Below are 20,031 nucleotides of genomic sequence, written 5' to 3' on the forward strand. Positions count from 1 at the left end.
CTGAACTCTTTGGGACAGTTATTTTCAAATAGCTATAGCTAGCTAACTGTAGATCCATTTATCTACTAAACACATCCTCATTACTCAGATCTAAAGACTGTCCTAATGTTTTTCTCTACTAAACTGTTCAAATGAACAGCCATCACAAAATGCTGTTTTATGTGTTGCATTTTACTCTTGCTTTCCTAACCAGCCATTTGTAGTAGGTGAGTGGCATTTCATTACAGCTGTTCAGTCCCTGGATTACTATTTATCTTGTTAAAAAGTGTTCTTTGTTTACATTGTTGTGGACAGTATAAATGTTTCTAAAGGACTCCTGCTATCATTTCATTAGACAGCGTCCACACATTGTGTAGTTTTATCTTCTCTGGTGGACTAGCCAGAGGCTTGTGAGGAAATAAACAAGAGCACAGATATTAGCACTGAATAAATGGGATCAGACAAGTCTTTCATGAGCTCGGCTCTTCCCGGGTAAAGACTTTACAGCTATGGATACTGCCTGAATTTAAGGAAGACGGCTGAAAACATGTTTGGTTGTAACTGGCTTTGTGACTTACAAGTCTTTGCATATGTAGGCAAAGCTAGAACCAAACAATCAGTAATAACGAATTCCTGAAAGAAGCCTCTGAGATAGAGAGATCATTTTATCCATATAATTCGGAAACAGAGGAGCAAAAAATCTTTTAATGAATTCAGCGTGTTGTACTTTTATTATCTCCCACTGAGACAGCAATCGGGGAAGATGCTCCTCTCTCATTATTTCAAACCCTGGGGGCTTTGCCTCTGATTCCAGAGTGGGATCAACAATAATTGGTGATTATTAATGTGTAACTCACAAGAGCGTTCTTCTCCAGCACATGGCTTTTCCTTCTCATTGAATGTCCTCTTTCTGCCCTACCACCGGGCAAAGATTCAGAACTTCCTCCTTCCTTTCTCTCTCTCTCTCTCTCTCTTCAATCTGTGTGATAGCAGGCACTACTGTGATTATAGTGGTCCTACCATCAGAAGGTAGATCAAATTAAGATAGCATGGGAGTTGCCAGATGTGTAAGTGGTTGCTTTGGAGCTCCAAAGAGCATGGAACACTGAAGCAGATGCCTGTATGGTTTATAGAATCATAGGACTGGAAGGGACCTCAAGAAGTCGTCCAGTCCCCTGCACTCATGGCAGGACTAAGGATTATCTAGACCAGAGGTTCTCAAAGCCGCTTGTTTAGGGAAAGCCCCTGGTGGGCTGGGCCGGTTTATTTACCTTACATCCCTCAGCCCGCACTGCTTCCCGCAGCCCCATTTGCCCGGAGCGGCGAACCATGGCCAGTGGGAGCTGCGATCGGCCGAACCTGCGGATGCGGCAGATAAACAAACCGGCCCGGCCCACCACGGGCTTTCCCTGAACATGCGGCGGACCGGCTTTAAGAACCACTGATCTAGACCATCCCTGACAGGTGTTTGTATAATCTGCTCTTAAAAATCTCCAGTGACGGAGATTCCACAACCTCCCAAACACCAGTCCTGGCCTGCTATATCACAACCCTGTACATATGTCAGTCTCCTCCTGAGATATCTCTACAGATAAACTCTGCCTTTGGGTGCTTAAGTTTGAACACAGATTGAAGCCACATTAAGAAAGCCATTCTTGTCTCGTTGATTTCGTTTAGCTGGTTCAGATGCAAATTCATTAAATGACTGTGGCACTTGGTAAATATCCTTTCTTGGCTGTTAAAGGCAAGAGCGATAAGCCATAGAAAGTTGCTTTGTGGTTTATTCGGCGAGGCTGTATTCTCCAACCCCTAGAGAGCCATCAGTGGAAATCTACCCATCATCCTCTGTTAACTCAGAACAAATTCACAGAGAGGCCTTTAAACTTCCAGTGACGTTTTAGAGACAATCCCCTAATCACCACAAATTGCTGGGAAGAGCTGCTTTAAAGTCATTGCCATCAATCTGGTTCTTATCAAGGCAACTCAAAGAGCTAAAACCACCTGGGATCATTTAGCAACACTTTAAAGAAGGCTGGCGTGTTGCATTACGTAAAAAAGGCCTCAGTTCCAAATATATATCGATTATATCTCGTGCACACAGGGCCCGATTCTGAATCACCCTGCCCCACCCGGGCACTCATTTGCACCAATGTCAAGTGCATGCAAAACTCTGTGGTTCTGCTTTGGCAGCACTTCACATCCTTTGCTGCACTCATGTTACATAGGAACACAAGGTGCAGAGCATCAGAGAACCAGGCCCACTATAGCCATGTCTGGAGAGCAATTGAATCCATCTCTTGATGGACAAATATGTCATGAAAGATCTAAAGCGGGTGAATTCAGATTCTATTCCCCACATTGCCATTCCAGAGAGGCAAGGTGGTCTATTCAGGACTCGTAGGTTGTATTCTTGCCTATGCCATTGACTCGCTGTGGGACTTTGGGTGAGTCTTCTTCATCCCTCTGTACCTTAGGGCTCGGTGACACAGAGGTATAGCCCAGAATAGCTATTGTGATTTCAATTCACACCCTGGCTTATCTCTCAATAGGTTCCCCATGTAGACAAGCCCTCGGTTTCCCCTTCTGCGAAGAAGGGGTTAAAGATACCTATCTCCCCCACAGAGGGTTGCAGTGTACATTGGGCTTGGCTTTGAGCTCGCACCAGTGCAAATCAGGAGTGACTCTGACATCAGTGGAGGCACCCCAGGTGTGCGAGCTCAGTTGTCTTGAGCTCTTCGCGATCACTGCGTGAAAGGCACCACCAAAGCGCAGTTAATCATTTCATCTCTAGAGCAGCCACCACAGCTCGCTTGTGACCAGAGCAGGGCGGTGTGAGAAGCCAAGGGCTGATTTCTCCCTGTCAGGGGATGTCCGTCTAACCCAGTGGCCCATGTCCCCCTTTCAGCTAGGGCCCTGAGACTTCAAGCGGAATTGCAGGCGGAAATCAGGCGACAGCCGGGCACCCAATATTAACGGCCCCGCTTAAGCATTTCAGCCTGAGGCTGTTGCCTGGTGATGATAATAACAGCAGACTTACTGAACGACTATTGATCGTGAGCCTCTGAGACAATCAGTGCCCGGGCTCTATGGGGCTGATGATTTTTCATCCCCGAAGCTGTTTGTCCTGGGGAGCGAGGCGGACACATCATGTTCACAAGCCATCCGCTGAGTTAAAGAAAAAAATCCAAATGGCCTCCTTGGAACTGGAATTTAAACAAATCAACACGCATGTGAATATAACGGCTTCACGGCAACCTATTTGCTCTCCTTAATGGCCACACCTCTGCCTCTCCCTGACGGGGTGGTGGTAACAAAGTGCTGGCGGGAATGTACGACTCACCTTTTCATGATAACAGCAGCCCCCCGGTGTGGAATTCACCCCATGCAGCGGGGACTCAGTGCAACGTTTGAGTCCCACCTAAGCCCTGTTTTGAGGAGAGAATAGGCCTTTTGCTGGGTGAATTTCAGCCTTTGAAGAACTGAAAGAGGTTCCCCCAGTCTTGGAGTTGGCTGACAAGGAAGGCGCACCTTGGCTGGTAGGGAGCCAGCCCCAGGTCTGACAGGTTAATGGTGACACTGAACAGGGTGTAATGAGGCCAAAGACTCCCCTCTTGGTTCTTAGCCTCCAGCTGAGAGATCAGCTTAGTAGGGCTACTCTGGAGAAAGCCAGAAGGGGGTGGGGGCCTCCCGGGGTCCCAGGTAAAGCAGCTGCCACCTGTGGACTGTGACGGTCTCAGCTCAGGCCTTGGCTGTGATCACAGGCAGGTTACACTTCCACTTGGGTCTGACTGACAAACGAGATGCTCTGTAATAGCTAATGGCCTGCTACTGCTGTGGGAATTGCGGGCACTTAGGAACAGCAGGACAAACCCCCTATGCCCCCCCCCCTTGCTGAACAGCCACGGAGGGAACGAGACTGTCTCGGTCACATGGAACTGCTGGGAAGTGGGGACACAGACTGGGCGGGTGGGGGAAGACACAGGCACACACCACCAGCAGCAATAGCCCCACACAGGATGCAGGAGGAAAGAGGGGGGCAGCATGTCTAGGCAGCAGCTCCCAATTCCTGGGCAACCTCAGGGTATTTGGGTTCCTGTCAGGGCCAGAAGTCCACAATGAAGAGGCAGCAGCAACAGTTGGAATGAATGATTGCGGGGTTGGCTTAGCATCTCAGAACCATCCTCTAGGTTCAGTTCTGGACAGGGTGGGAGGGGAGCCGTAACCCCGGTTTTGCCCATCCATCCTGGGAAAAGGATCCTTGTCTAAACCCGGGAAAGGGGCTGAGGTCATGGGGAAAGGGTTTGGGCTGGTACTGGTGGCTGCTGGAAACAGGACAGTGGACCAAATGGACCACAAGTCTGATATGGAGTAGCAGTTCCTACTTTGCCATCTGTAACAAAATTACCCTTTGTATGAACATCAAGCCCGTTTTCTGATGCCTGCAGCAGCCACAGAAAACTGCTTTGCATTTCTATCCGGCTGAATTCCACATCGAATTCTGTTCTTTTCTTTTTATAATTGAGGTCTAAACGTCAGAGGAGTGTTAATTATCCAACATTTTGTCTATTAGCAGGAGAGGAACCAATACAGAGCAGGGACTTCATCTGCCTTGGAGCTTTCAGAAGTCGCTCCTGCCATATTGGCTACAAGAGAAACTCCCTTTGAAGTGCGGTTTCACGGAGGCTGGTTCACAGCATCAATCTAGCAGCTTTTCTCAGGCTTAGGACAAAACAGTCTGTATTTATGAATATACAACAATAATAAAAGGCCGGACCCTTTCATTCTCAAAGGAATCTTCCCTGAGTAAGGACTTGCTAAGAAAAGCAGGCTCTGTCCCACCCCTAATGATTCTGCAAATAAAAATATTAATTCTTTGCACTCCTACAGCTCCTCGGCTTTCAAAGCATTTCACAATATGAATTAAGCCCCACCACATCCCTGTAACATAACTGAATCTGATTATGTATTATCCCCATTGCACTGATGGGAAAACTGAGGCACAGAGGTGGTTAGTGACTTGCCCCAGGTCACACAGCCATTCCGTGGCTCCTCTCAGGAGCAAGTTCTGTTTCCAGCTTTGTTGAACTGATTGGCAATGCTGGATCTTGGAATGAAACCCAGTGCAAATCAGGAGTGACTCTGACATCCGTGGTGACACCCCAATGTGCAAAGTATGTGAGCTCAGTTGTCGTGAGCTCTTCGCGATCACTGTGTGAAAGGCATCACTGAAGCGCAGTTAATCATTTCACCTCTAGAGTAGCCACCACAACTCAGCCGCCCAGCTCGATTCTTGATAGCTCTCCAAAGCCATTCCACCTCTGTACCTTAAAGCATGTTCCTTAAAGATGGACTTTCACAGGGGAGCAAACTGGAGGTTAGACAATGTTTGGGCCAACAGAAGTATGAGCAGCCAATGTTTCCTGTGCTCTTATGGAAGATGTTAGTGCTTGGAAAAAGGGGCTTAATTTTGCTTCATTACATCAATGAGAATTCAGGGTAACTCTATTGACCTTAGAGACAAGGTGGGTGAGGTCATATCTTTCATTGGACCCACTTCTGTTGGAGAAAGAGACAAGCTTTCAAGCTTACACAGAGCTCTTCTTCAGGTCTGGAGGTAAGATCTTACTTCACCCACCTTGTCTCTCTAATGTCCTGGCACCAACACGACTACAACAACACCCACAAACAATCTATTGACTTGAGTGGTCCAGGGTATGTGGGAGCGGAATCTAAGTCATTCTCCTGACACGTTCAGTCATGTGGCCTCCCAGTGGAATGATGTGAAAAAAAGCTAGTTGGCTGGGAACGAGGGAGCCTATTGGCTGAGATGGGGGGGGAGCCCTTGTTTGAACACAAATAGTCTCTGCCCTTAGCAAATGGGGTAAGATAAGAACAATTGGTGCACGGACTTTTTGTTCTGAGTGCACAGCACTACCACAAAGGGGTCCTGGTACAAGACGGTGGCCCCTGGGTTCTATTGTAATAATTTAATATGAAAAAAGCCAGTGGTGAATGGGCTGGAGCGTGACATCTGGGAATGCTTTTCCCCACAAGGAATTCCCCAAGACAAACACGCCAAGGCACTTTACAGGTAAAGCGAGGCGCTTACGGGATTGGCTGGCAAGTGGAGGGGCCCCAACACCAGCTAGGAGATGGATCGTCCCTATAGGCCGCAGCTAACTGAAAAATGCCTTCTCCAAATGGTTTCCGTTTTTAAACAATAAGGGTTGAGCGTGGAGAGCAGAACCTGTGGGTAATGACTAGGCAACAAAGGATCAGATGGGAGGCAGGTCAGGCCTAGAGGGAACCATCAACTGGAAGCTCACCAATGTGATTGGACATATAACGGGAGGTTTAATGGGTTGTCAGTGCATGGGCCCTGTGCCGCGAGGCGGGATCTCAGCTCAGGCGTCGGGGAACTGGCTGGATGCAGTAAACATGCTGCAAATCACTCGCTCCACCTCTCACTCCACCTCTCCTGACCGGATCCAAGTCCCCAAGCTAGCAGTCACGGGGCTTGATTAGCCCAGCAAAATGCTAGAGTCGATGCAAGAGGCTGTCAAGCCGCAGCGTGGGAGACTTTGCTGCTATTTGGAAAGCATGACAGGTAATTAGGGGCTGTAACTGACTAGGGAGCTCGCACCTTATTTGGATTGCTCCTGGTAAACAGAGCCTGGGAGCATCCGCAGCCACCTGCATTAGGCAAATGCCAGCGTAAAGGAATGCTTGCCAATGCAACTTCCTGAGGGGGCAGGGACAGATCCCCATCCAGGGCCGGCTTTAGGAAGTGTGGGGCCCGATTCAAATAGTTTCGATGGGGCCCCGGCAGTGTTGACTTTAAAAAAACATGAAAAAAACACATGGGGCTTCTACTCACCAGGCCGCGCTCCTAGTCTTTGGCGGCGGGTCCTGCACTCGCTCCGGGTCTTCGGTGGCACTGAAGGACCCGCCGCCAAAGACACAGAGCACCGTCGGGTGAGTAAAAATTAAAAAGGCGCCTCTAGCCAGGGAAGGGATTCTCTGCCACTTGCCCCCCACTCTGGGCGGCCCTGCCACTGGGCGCGGGGCCCTCTTAGGGGTGGGGCCCGATTCGGGGGAATTGGTGGAATTGGCCTAAAGCCGGCCCTGTCCCCATCCAGGCTATTTCCACAGAGAATCTCCTGTCTGTGTCTGATGTCAATAGACTCCTCCATGTAGGACCCAAGCTTCTTGCAAGAAGCAGGGCCGGCTCCAGGCACCAGCACAGGAAGCAGGTGCTTGGGGCGGCCAATGGGAAGGGGCGGCACGTCCGGGTCTTGGGTGGCAATTCGGCGGCGGGTCCCTCAGTCCCTCTCGGAGGGAAGGACCTGCCACTGATTGCCACCAAAGAATGAAGCAGTGGCGGTAGAGCCGCTGCCAAAGTGCCGCCGATCGCGGCGTTTTTGTTTTTATTTTTTTCTTCGCCGCTTGGAGCTGGAGCCAATCCTGGCAAGAAGTCACGGGTACCTGGCGTGCCTCATGTGCCAGGCCTTTGAAGAGGCAAGTGTGACGTTCTCTGATTAAAATATGACCATATCGATCATTGTTGCAACCGCTGTTATGTATTTGCAGCAAATCTTGTACAAAGGTTGTCAAGTGAGGTGTCTGTGAAAAGGTTATGATTTGCTGGTTATGATTATGCCATCCGTATGCATGTATCACTTTTGTATTTGAAGTATAAGTATTGGCTCTATACTTGGGTTTCAAATGTTTGCTCCTGGGATACAGCCCACAAGGTAGCTAGCCAGCACAACTTGGAGGGACTATGCAAATTGAGTGGCCCATCGAGAGGACATTTAACTGACAATGGACCATGGGAAATGTCCATCTACACTTAATGAAATTTCCTGCTGTGACTAGGTGAAATGCATGGACATGGGACTTGCCCATGCAACTCCAAACTCCATCTTGTTGCTGTAATTTTCCACAATAAGAACAATGGGGGAAAAGCTAAAAGGCCCTGGAAAGGAAACTCCTCCATCCTGCTCAAACCTCTAGCCTTCCCAAGCCTCTGGACTATGAACTTATACTAATGGGAGCATTCTAACCGAGCGACTGAGGACCTTCCAATGATTTGGAAGCAACCAGAGACTTAGCAAGCCTACAGCTTATTCCATCACTGCTACAAGCTTGGACCAAGAACTTTGCAATTACTGTATGTATTTGATTCCTTTAACCAATTTTAACTTTCACCTTTCTTTCTTTCTTTCTTTTTATGAATAAACCTTTAGATTTTAGATACTAAAGGATTGGCATCAGCGTGATTTTTGAGTAAGATCTAAGTATATATTGACTTGGGTGTGTGGCTGGTCCTTTGGGATCAGAAGAACCCTTTATTTGATGAGACTGGTTGTAAAGAACCACTAACCTTTAAACCCAGTGTTTTCGGTGGTAATACAAGGACTGGGATGCCCAAGGTGTAACCAGGCCTCAGTGGGTCACAACTCAGGATGCCAAATTCAGGACGAACTGCTGAGAAATAGAGCAGATACACCCCCAAGGCTGGTGGCTAATCCCCCATAGGATATACCAAACCAGCAACAAAAGTAAACTCCTGTTTTTGGCTAACAAGAAGTCATAAAAGCAGTTTTCTTGGGCATTCCAGTTCTTGGGCAGGGAGGGCTCTGAACCACCCTGCACCGGCAGTGGGATGGACTGGGTCACCAAAGAGATCCTGCCCATCTCTGGACTCTGAGTTTCTGAACCTCTCAGCCGTTGCGCTACGTGTCCGACAATAGCGGAGATTCATCTATTTCAAAAGGGTCCTGGGGCGCAAGGGAGAGCCAGAGACATTGACGGTCTGGAGTGGCGAGAGAGCCATGGGAGTATGGGAGGGTTGTGTGGAGTTAGGGAAGAGAGGGACGGTGCATGTACAGACTGTGACAGCTATGACTGCAGAAGTTTCTGAGACATACTGAATGCTGATGTGAGCAACTGCAACTCCATTCCCTTCAGTGGAGCTGCAAATGCTCGTGCCAGCGGTGAGTTTGGTTTGATAATAATTATAATTAATTAATGGAGATATCCCATCTCCTAGAACTGGAAGGGACCTTGAAAGGTCATTAAGTCCAGCTGCCTGCCTTCACTAGCAGGACCAAGTACTGATTTTGCCCCTGATTCCTAAGTGGCCCCCACAAGGATTGAACTCACAACCCTGGGATTAGCAGGCCAATGCTCAACCCACTGAGCTATCCCTCCTCCCCCATGGGTGGATGTTATGGAGCATTTTCAGTCAAGATCAATAAAGTTCAGGGGCAGCTTTATCCATAAAGCATCCTGTCCCCGCTGTCAGGAGCTCTTCAGTTTGCTAAACTGGGCTGCAAACCTCAGGAGAACAGGCTTGCTGGTGAGATTGACAGCACTTCTGCTTTGAGTCCTGGACTGATATTTGGAAAGCATGATAGGGAATAGGTTTTCTCATGGCAGCCAGTCTCTTCCAGATTTATCTGGATCTGAGCAGTGCCAGGGCATGCAGAAGTGAAAGAGGAGCAACCTTTTCAGAGCCTCCAGAAAAGGTTTGATTCTAGAAAGGGACAATGGTTCAGGGCAGGGCAGAGTTTTTATCTGATCCGAACCCACTGGCCCATCTCTAATGGGGATCAACCTCTAGGTCAATAAGATTCTCTTCCTTTAAAAAGTCACCAAAGGAAAGTAACGTCAGGGGAATAAGGATAAACTTCCATATCTCTGCAGGAAAATCAATGTCACTAGTCAGACGCCTCCGTGTTTACAAGGCAAATGCACACTGCACCAAAGAAAATATGATGCTTCCGATCGCAATCGCTGTTCTGCAGAGACTCATTCTGACAAAGCCTGGGTGATTTGTTCATTTCGTTACTAGGTAGCGCTACCCTTGGATGCCCAGTTTAGCAATTTACCTCCTCTAAGGAGCTACTGCGTGGCAGAAGGAAAATAACTCCAACAATCCCAGGCAGGGAGTGGTAGGAAATCAGTTTGTAACTCATGTCTCCAGTGGCAGAGGCTTCGGGGAAAGCTATAGAAGGCTGGGTTTGGCCATTCAGCCGGTTTGGGGCCAGATTGTGGTAGCTTTACGCACAGCTAGTAATGCCTTGCTCCATGGGTATTCCCGATGGAAACTCACAATGCCAGCGGCTATTCGGTACGAGGCAGGGTACTGCAGCGCGGCCCTCAGGGGTGTATTTTTTATACAACGGAGCAGCCGTGAAGGCTAGTGAATCTGAGACTGCTCACTACAGAGGTCAAGAAATCTAGGGCTGGATTGCCTCCCCAACCCCAGACACACTCGGGAATACTGCTTGTCTCCTGCAGGATGAAGCGTTCTAGCAGGAGGGGTATGGAGACAGGTGAGAGATTGGGGAGCAGCTGGACAATTCAATGGCATATCTGGCTGTCTTGTGCCAGAGCTGGCTATTAGTTTTATGTCTCTTAGCAGCAGTGACGTCTAAACAGTGATTACCATGACAAAGGCCTCTCTGTTCATGAGCTAGCAAGATCTACGGACGCGTTGTGTAATAACAGCAGCTCGCCACTTTGTCGTAACGTTCCAGGGCTGTAAACGTGAGGGAGCTAAAACGCCCGGAACCCTGCATATGTCAGCTACTGAAAGAGGAAAACCATCTCAGGGAGGGACAGCACGAGGCAGGGGGAGCCGGCCACTTGAGGCCTTGCCGTTGGTGCATTAGCTGCATAATACACCGTGAGGCTTTATCGTCCCTCCGGTGCGATGATAAATGCCTGCAGTCAGCAGTGTGCTCGCTGCTAGAAGAGCGTCGAATGAATGCACCAAGGCTCTGCGTGACGAACTAGCTGCTTCACTGAACATACATCTGCTCTGGCTGGATGTCTGTGTGGCACTCACTGAACACTGGAAAGGCATCCTATCGTACCATAGCCTGGGACTTGGAGAAAACCTGGGATGGTGGATTCAGGGGCGGGACTTCTACTGTTTCAATGCCCACAGGGGATCCTCTTGGGGCTTTAAGGACAGCATGTGGTATGGGGCATATACTATTATTACAACAGCACCTGGAAGCTCCAATCAAGATCAGGGCCATATTGTGCTAGGTGCTGGACACACACCTAGTAAGAGGCAGTCCCTGCCCCAAAGAGTTTGTCTGAATAGACAAGGAGAGGAGAGAGGAAGTACTTTGATCCTTGTTTCACAGGTGTGCTTTGTGGATTGAGTGACTTGCCTGGGGTCACACCAGGAGCCTGTAGCAGAGCTGGGAACCCCCAATCGCTTGAGTCCCACCCCAGTGCCCGAACCACAAAGTCCACCTTTCTTGCTTTGCTAAGCCCCAACTACGGCCTCAGCCCTTCCCTGCCCACCCCCATCCTCCAGGAGGTCAGGCGCATTATAGAGACCTTAGCTAAGCGTCACAGCATGCCAGTGAGCTACGGGACTAAATAGGGAAGATAAGGTAGGATGGAATTATGTGACTTGCCCAAGGTCACACAGTGGCAGAGCCGAGAACCAGGAGTTCTGATTCCCAGGCCCATACACTAAGGAGGGAAGGCCGGCTGACTGGCTACATGACATGTGCAAAACCCTGAGGCTTTGTCTAGACTCAGGGGAAAGGCATTATTTACAATCCTGTTCACTAACCCCTCTGAATTAAACCGGGCTTTGCCCCTAGCACAGACACAGTTTAACACCTTTTACCCTATGGTAACTGGCCAGGGTCAGGGGTCAGCAACGTGTCTACACGGCATGGTAAAAATTTTGAGGTCCGTGGAAATTTTTCACAAAATTGAATGACTGAATGACATTGACCCGCCCCCGCCCCCCTTGTCCATCACTAAGTACAATAATTATGTCATGTGTCCATCACGCAACATGGTAGTACCGACCCCTAGCCAGGGTTGACCCTAGGGTGGTGGCAGAGATCTGTTAGATCAGTGGGTCTCAACCTTTTCTCATTTGCAAACCCCTACAAAATTTCGAATGGAGATGCGGACCCCTTTGGAAATCTTCAGACATAGTCTGTGGATCCCCAGGGGACCACGGACCACAGGTTGAAAGCCATTCTTCTATAGTAACGACAACCTTTCACAGACCCCTTAGACATGGTCCGCGGACCCCAGATTGAGTACCCCTGTGTTAGATGTATTTACAGCCAACGCTTTAGATTCTTTAGCCACATCAGCTTCCACTGGCGGTGAGCGTCTCCTTGCTGAACAATAGCATTGATTCTTGCGGGTGGGAGGGGTTATTATTTCGGCAATAGATTCTCAACCGTTTGTTTACTAAAATGAGTTTTACTGACCAACGGCTCCCGTTAGGAACAGCAGTGGCTTCCCCAGGGCCGAAGGTAGCTCCTGTCTTTCAGGCCCTGTCAGTCTGCATCAGGGGTCCCGAACCTTTGTGTTCAGAGCAACGGATTGAGAGTACTTTGTGTTGGATTAAGATTCACTTAGTAGATGGGACCAACAAATCTCTATTAAGTCACTAGTCTCAGCAAGTAGTGATCAATTACTTGCAAGTGGGAAGCTCACAAGGATGATCCTATCACAGTCACCTCCAGCACCGGACAGTACAGCTTCGGCCTCCCTTTGTTACACAAACTTATTGATAACTTTTGTTATCTCTTCTTATTCCTATGCATTAGCCTCTCATTTCCATGTTAACTCTCCCCCCTGTCAGTACAGGTTTAGTGTCAGTTCAAACCGTCTTTCTAGACTTTTAGTTACTTCATCTTTTCTCTTTCTTTCTCTCTCATGATTGCTCTGCGATTCCTTACACCTGTGCAGTTCTACCTACGCTCACACTGTTAAATGGTATTGGAACAGACTCTTAACATTCACAGCCGGCTTCTATCTTTCTAGGGTGAAATATCCCTTCACTCCCAACTCTTTGCCATGGGCTAAGTAATAGGAAGGTGCAAAGCAAATGTCCAGAGCCCGGAGAGAAGCGCATCACCTTGTATCCTCCCGCCCGCTGCATGCTAAGGGGGAAATATGTGTAGCAGAGGCCCACGCACAACGGTCAGACCAGAGAGAAGTGGGCAGGTAACTCCCCTCTCACTAGCCTTGTGTAAATCAGGAGTAACTCTGTTCATTTCAATGGAGTTATGCTAGTGTAAACGGGAGGCGAACCAGGCACAGGCTTTTTGGGCACAGAGCAGCGGGGATTTAACTCAATGCCGTATTTTAATTAAGGGCAAATTTAATCTTTGGAAGGTGACTTATTTCCACGTTGAGATTGCCTGGATTTCACCAGCACTAACCCCATCCAGCCCTCACTTCTGGCTAGCCGATGTTTCTGACCACACTAGGCATTTCGTAGAGGTGCGTCTGAGGATAACAGGTGATCAGGTAAACTCCCAAGCTCAGTGTTTCTGAAGGCAAATCTTGCACCAAATCTCGGCTGGTGTTAATCTGCATCCTCCACTGAGGTCTATAAAACTGTACTGATTTACTCCAGCTATCTGGCCCAGGGGTGTCTTTTTATTTTATAATAAGAGCTTCTAATTCTCTCTTGTTATTTAAGCCCTCCTATAAAGTCACCCTGCTGCACAGATTGGATAATTTCTCATGGCCTACTCCCGGGCCGGGTGCCTTGTGAAACTGGACCGAGATGGGATGCAATGGGAGGCGGCAGATCAAGTAGGAGATGCAGTTTGTGTTATTAAAAGGGAAAAAAACTTATTTTCAATATTTTTCAGTGCAATGAGCTGAGTCAATCAGGCTGAGGCGGGTGCTCTAGGATCTGTTGGGCAGGGAGGTAAATGACAGCTGGGACATACTTGAAATTGACAGTACCTAAGGGCCCAGTCCTGCAGGGAACACTCACAGTGGAGTCAATGGGCGTTTTCCCTGAGTAAGCAGTTCAGGATCCATCCCTAATATTGAGAGAGAGAGAGAAGAAATGGGTTCCTACACAGCTTATTTCTAACAATGACGGATTGGTAATTACAGCCCAGGCTTGCAAACACAATATTCCCAGGTGGTTTCAATAGATTAGTCACGGTAATAAGCACTATATTAGGTAGTGCATATGTGCAGAATCGGACCCCCGAGACTGGATCCTGAAGTGAACCCATTCTACAGACTGATCCAATCACTGGTCAAATGAATGGAAAGACTTTGTCTTTGGGAGCCGGATAAGGCTCTTTATGAACTACAATATATTTAATAACTTAGCCCCTAACCCAGCTCTAATGAAGTCAAACGAGAGTCTTGCCATTGATTTCAGTGTGTGTTGGGTCAGGATCATAGAGAGAGAAAACATTGGAAGCTGCAGTTTTCCGCAGTGGACGTATCCAGGGATACTGGTCACACAAATGACTTTAGCTTGTTTGTGTATCTTGAATCGTTATTACATTTATTGCTATCTTTAAGCATCTGAGGAATTGTGGAGTTCAGGCTAGTAGCACAAACCAGAGCAGCGTTTGGTAGGTTCTGACTTTTTATCAGCTAATCCCTTTCACACTACAGCGTGACGCAGCCTGGCTTCCATTAGCCTTGCAGCATCATTAGATTTTGTCCTCTGATTTGAGGTTTACTTTAGTCATCAGGCTGGATCAGTATTTGGATGGAAACCTTCTCAGAAGATGGGTGCTGAGTCCTGACTGAAGTCCAGCTCCTTTTCAAGTGTTTTAAGATGGGCACCCCAAGAATGGCGCCACCTAGAATCATGAGTGACTTAAAAATGTAAGCCATACACAGCCCTGATCCTGCTTTGAGATTGGCATTTTTGAACCCCTCTGCCCATATGGCACCCCATTCATATCAGGGGAGCTCTGCATGGACTCCAGACTGCGCCCTGCCACTTCTCAAAGCAGGATCAGGGCTTTAGCCCCAGATCCTCAAATGTACTCGAGTGCCTACGTGCCATTGATTTTAACGGGAATTAGCTCCCTAACTACCTTTGAAGATTTGGGCCTTAGTCTGTATTTGCCAAGATATTCTTTTGTCTCCTTTCACCCAGACAGGAAAACAAATTTATGATGGCACAAGGACAGAGATGTTCATATCATATTCCCACATCGGACCAATGATGTCGGAGCAAAACAGGGGAAAATGACGAGAAATGAAAATCCATAAACATTCTTTAAAAATCCCCCAATAACTTGAGCATCCAAGTGAAACCAACATGCACAGAGCCAGAATACTAAATGGGAACAAAATGAATTTTTCAATGGGAATAAATCAAAAACTGGGAGCCCGTGCCTCTGGGAAGCTGTCTCAGATCTGCAGGACGGGGGAGTGTGTGTGTGTGTGTGTGTGTGTGTGTGTGTGTGTGACTTTTATTAGATCTTGTTCTTATCATTAGGTAGATCGCAGAGAATGACACTTGCAGGAAGAGGGCTTCGTTAAAATGAAATTAACAAAACAAATTAAAGGCCGTGGGGGGAGGCTGCAAATCACAGGGGAGGACTGTGAGCCGTCTGCTCTGGCTGCCTCTGTAGTGTAGATGCTGCAGGGGAGGTACAGAGAAATATTGTGACATTAAAATGCAAACTGCAGTGAGTAACCGAAGCGGCACAGAATTCTCTGTCGACCCAGGCAGTGTATTTACTTGAGCTGTGTCACAGCTGCTTGTTAATTAAAACAGGAATAAAAAATGACGCCTGACAGAGCTACAGCTCCCGAGCATACCGGGGAGTGTCAGAATGAATCCAGAGCGCTTCTGCCAGCATTCACGGGGTTAAACCCTTTCTATGTGGAGCAAAGCACACGTCCCCTATGATTGGCATCTTGCCGAGCCTGATTCTGATCTCACGCTGGTGTCAATCAGGAGGAACTCCAGTGAAGTCAATGGTGTTACCCTGGGGTAAAACTGGTGCAAAAGCTCCTTGAATAACCAGGGGCCAAATCTTGGAGGGCTTTCTCACTCCTTGAGCTAAATTCCCACTGACTTCAAAGGGAATTTTGCCTAAGCAAGTGGAGACTAGACACTAACTGAAGTCTTCAGATTTGGGCCCTCAGAGAAATCAGCAATACCGAAACCTGCCTCGCCTCCAGCCCTGCCCAAGTGCTGCAGACACACATCAAATATACGAGACAGATTGGAAGCTGAACCGATTTCTTCTCACTATATAAAACCCCCACACACTTAAAGACAAGACAGACCCAAGCTTTGAATCTGGCTCTGGATCAGAAGCTGAACTTCAGAATTTCCGATCTGGAGTTCTGGTCTCCAATGTATTTCACAGGGGGCACTTCGATGTCACCTGCTCTAGGTAGGCGAGTTGGAGTTTTCCCATAAAAAACAGGACTAGGCTGGGTAAAAAGAACGTCCGCGTGGAATAGGATTGGTTTGCTGTAGAGCCATGTAGCAAGGGGAGATGAGAGGAGATGGGAAGTGCAGCAGATGTAGCTGTCATGTGCGCAGCAAGAGCTCGGCTTGCAACCTGCCAGTGTCCCAGGAGGGGAGAACACTGTATGAGGGGGCAAGTGTGGTTCGCCCACATGAGCCTAGCACTTGAGGGCCATGGGAGCTGTGCAGGGGTCAGCTCACACCAGGAAGGACACGCTGAGCCATGCCGTTCAGTTCACAGGGGCTGGAGACTTCCTGGTTCCCTGGGAGGTTTGAGGGGGACAAACAGACTTGCCAGGAGATCTCCCCACAAGCTCCAGGGAATCCCCTTATTATTAGGATGTTATTGTTGGGGTGGGGATGAGGGCGTGCCATGGGGGATGGGCTGCTTGCCGGCTTCTTCTCTGGGTGAACAAACTTCAGTCCAGCCGCATTCCCATTCCCCAAGCAGGGGCTGAAGTTTGCAAACACATCTGGCCTCAGAGATGGGAAGCTTCACACAGCTCTAGGGAAAGGCCTGTGTCCGGGGCTATTGCAAACCTCTCCTAAAATGCCACAGAGAGGGGATCTTTCACTTCCTCCTTTCCAGCCCCAAAGGGACCGTCGGGTTAACATCTCATCCAAAGACTAACAGCCGTCTAGTCCTGCACCGAGTGCCAGGGCTGGGTAGGAGCCCAACCACTGAGGCAGGGGTGAGACCCCCTGTGGCACTGAGGGGGAAGTCCCATTAGCTGAGCTACAACATAACTGAGCCCTAAAAGGAGACAGCATCCCACAGAACTGCTTTAACCCTTTCACTGTGGGCACTTTGCAGATGGCCAGACAAAGGAATTCACAGGAGGACATGTACCGTGTATGCGTGCCCAGGACTGCCTCAGCATGCAAACTGCACCCACACCCTCTGTTAAAAGCTCCATGTCACAGAAGAAATCAGCACTGAAAGAAGCAATGATTATGCATGCTGAATAAATGGTAAGGAGCGTCATGCATACCCCTTGGCCTGGCCCTTTTACACCAGTGCACACTGGGTGTCAAACGCTGCCCTTCAGACCCCTTTGCGCCTGCACCAATGACGACACAAGGGGAAAGGTCACAGAGGCTCGGGGCTCTACATTCGCATGTTGGCTCTTCGCTGGCTCACTGGGCGACACGTGTAACTTTGCTATACCTGAGTCTCCACGGCTCTGGAATGAAGATAAGAGCCGGGTGCTGCCTGACCTGGAAGGTGGGTGCATGGGATGTCTGTCAAGGGCTTGGAGAGCCTTAGATCAAAGGCCGTATAGAAGTCTGGCACACTATGTTCCTCTATCATGCCCTGTGAATGGGAGTCACTCCACATGCATCCAGCAAGGAGGGGACCCCCTTGAATGCACAACCAGCTGCAGGGCAATGTAAACCCCAAAGGTCCACCCCTGCATCAGCTGTGTGCCCCAAACTCCCAAGATCTTCTATGGGAGCTTAGCCCGGGTGCGAAGTGCTTTGCTGTAAAATCTCTTTATGATCAGTACGGCCAGCTTGTCAGCCCGCTGCCCACGGAACAAAATCCTGCAGCTGGGGAGGGACAGGGCTAAAGGTGAGATTTCTTTGTCGAGATTCAAGTAGCGGTGTAGAGAAAACTTGAAATCTCAAGCCGGGGAGGCTGGATCTAAACTCTCTGCACGCAGGAGAGGGGATGTTTGCTTGTCCCAGTGCATGGGGTTTATCTAAACCCACCCCCCACGCCAGGCTCGGAGTGGCCTGGCCCAACAGTACAATCGTTTTGGTTTTTTCCTAGGAAATATTTTACTAGTGGGAAAAAATTGTTGTTTCTACCCCAGGAATGGACTTAAAACCAAGCCGGCTCAAGCCAGGACTCTGTCTGGCCGGGGACTGGTTATTCTAGAAAGTTGGTCTCCAGCTTTTTTTGTTCCTTAGGTTCTTGCCAACCCCATTGCTCCCACCTGTGAATCCCACCTTAGTGGCCTCTGCTCAGAGGAGAAGGCCAGGAGCACCGGCAAGGGTTGAATAAGGACCTGATCCAACACCCAGCGAAGTCAAAGGAGACTCCCAGCGATTTGGATGGGCTTTGGATCAGGCCCTACAGGGGACTTGTTGCTAAAGTCAGTTCTCCTGGGGGACTTGGAAGCAGTTGCAGTGGCTGGTGTGCAAAAGTGTCACAGCCCAGAGCACATTCTGTCTGTCCATTTGTCCCTCACCTCCACTGACTCAGACACACACACCCCCTCTCCGTCTCCCCACCCACGTCTTTTGAAAATTCAGCTAAAGCTCAGAAATCCCAGTCTGGTTTTTAAAGCCACTGTCCCCACCCTCTTTTCTCAAAGGAGCTCAGTCAAGAATCCCAGGGAAGCCAGGGCCCTGTCCTGAGTCGGGGTGCCAAGGCCCACGCGGGGGCCAGGCCACGCTCACTTACCCGGGAGTGGCACTGGAAGCCGAAGTATACCACCACGATCGTCGGCAGCAGCACGACGGCAAAGATGGTGACCACCAGGAGCATGTTCACGAGGAAGACCAGCGAGTTCGTGGCGACGATCAGCAGGGTCCAAGCCCAGCAGCAGCAGGTGCTCCGGGGCTCCAGGGGGAGAAGCTGGTCGTCCATGTCGTAAGGAGGGAGGCCGGGGATCATCCGGGACGTGTCAGACAGATTGTCCACTTCAAAGTCCTCGATCTCCTGGTCGGACATTCTCAGAGGAGTTTCTTTATCCCTCCTTCCCTTGTTCCTTTTTCCTGCCTTTGCTGTTGGCCACGAACCCGAGTGTGGAGCTCTGGGGCTTTCCTTCCTCAGCCAGAAGCCAGCAGAGATGGGCTAGCCAGACAGCATCAAGGACCCTAGCGATGGAATGGCCCTACTGGGCCATCTGCTGCACCCCAGCCCGGCCAGGGCAGGGTCATGCCCTGCAGTATATTCCCCAGCACTGCCTCTCCTCTAGTCTTAGAACAGAGCTGCACCTGCTGGACGTTGGGTCCTGAACCGGCTACAGGCTATCGCTTTGGATCCAGTAGTTCCTTATTTTCCCTTGCACGCTCTCTCTGTCTTCTGGGGCTCTTCCTTGTGGGAATACGGTCCCAAAGAGTTCCCAAGAGTTTCTGTCCTAGCCTTGATATGCTGCACAGCTCCGGAGATCGCCTACTTTTAGCCTCCTCCTACAGGTCTCAGCATGTCCTGCTGGCTAAGAGTATCGGGCCCAGGCCCTTTCCGAGACTGGTCCTTGACTCTGAATCATCTATTGTTGGCCAGTATCCCAGACCCAAGGATTTACCCAACTTCCTTCCAATGGGCGTGCCTGGTTAAAAGAACAAACGGGAGCTGCTTCTCCCTCGTCCTGTTGGAAACCCTGCCCGCGCTGTGCAGTGCGGAAAGCAAAGAGACACACGCTGACTGGAGCAGCGTGTGGGGTTTCGGTGCACACAGCTGTCTGCACTCACAGGCACCAGACAGGAGCAGCGTCTTCCCTTCCGAGCTGTGCAAATACTGCACTGTTCACAGTGCTGGCTCTCGAGCGGTTTTATCAGATTGCCTTCCTGTGCGAGCCAATCCTTTGCAGTTTGTTTCTCCACCCCAGCCACTTAGCACACAGCGCCTGGGTACACGCTCTCCCCACCTTCCCAGGTCAGGATGGTCTTTTTTGACATTGAACTCGCTCTGTCCTCAACTCTCCGGCCACAATTTCTTTGCAGCTAGAAGACTATGATACTGTAACAGACGATAATCATTGCACCTCCTAGACAGGGATCTCAGCATGCTCTGCAAACAGTCCCTCTTTTTTAAGAACTGCAATGAATGGAGGTTTTTT

At 49.3% G+C, this 20,031-nt stretch overlaps 1 protein-coding gene across 1 annotated transcript in view; it reads right to left on the reverse strand.

Annotated features, from left to right (window-relative positions):
• The window catches only part of TMEM88B (transmembrane protein 88B), a 41,085-nt gene extending 21,381 nt beyond the window's left edge, over positions 1 to 19,704 (reverse strand). Inside the window, exon 1 of the mRNA XM_034753687.1 lies at positions 18,651 to 19,704. Within this exon, the coding sequence (XP_034609578.1) occupies positions 18,651 to 18,920 (270 nt within the window). The 5' untranslated portion in view covers positions 18,921 to 19,704. The remainder of the gene's footprint in view (positions 1 to 18,650) is intronic.
• Between the last annotated feature and the right edge of the window lie 327 nt (positions 19,705 to 20,031).

Source organism: Trachemys scripta, chromosome 19 (assembly GCF_013100865.1).
Source record: "Trachemys scripta elegans isolate TJP31775 chromosome 19, CAS_Tse_1.0, whole genome shotgun sequence".
NCBI lineage: Eukaryota > Metazoa > Chordata > Testudines > Emydidae > Trachemys > Trachemys scripta.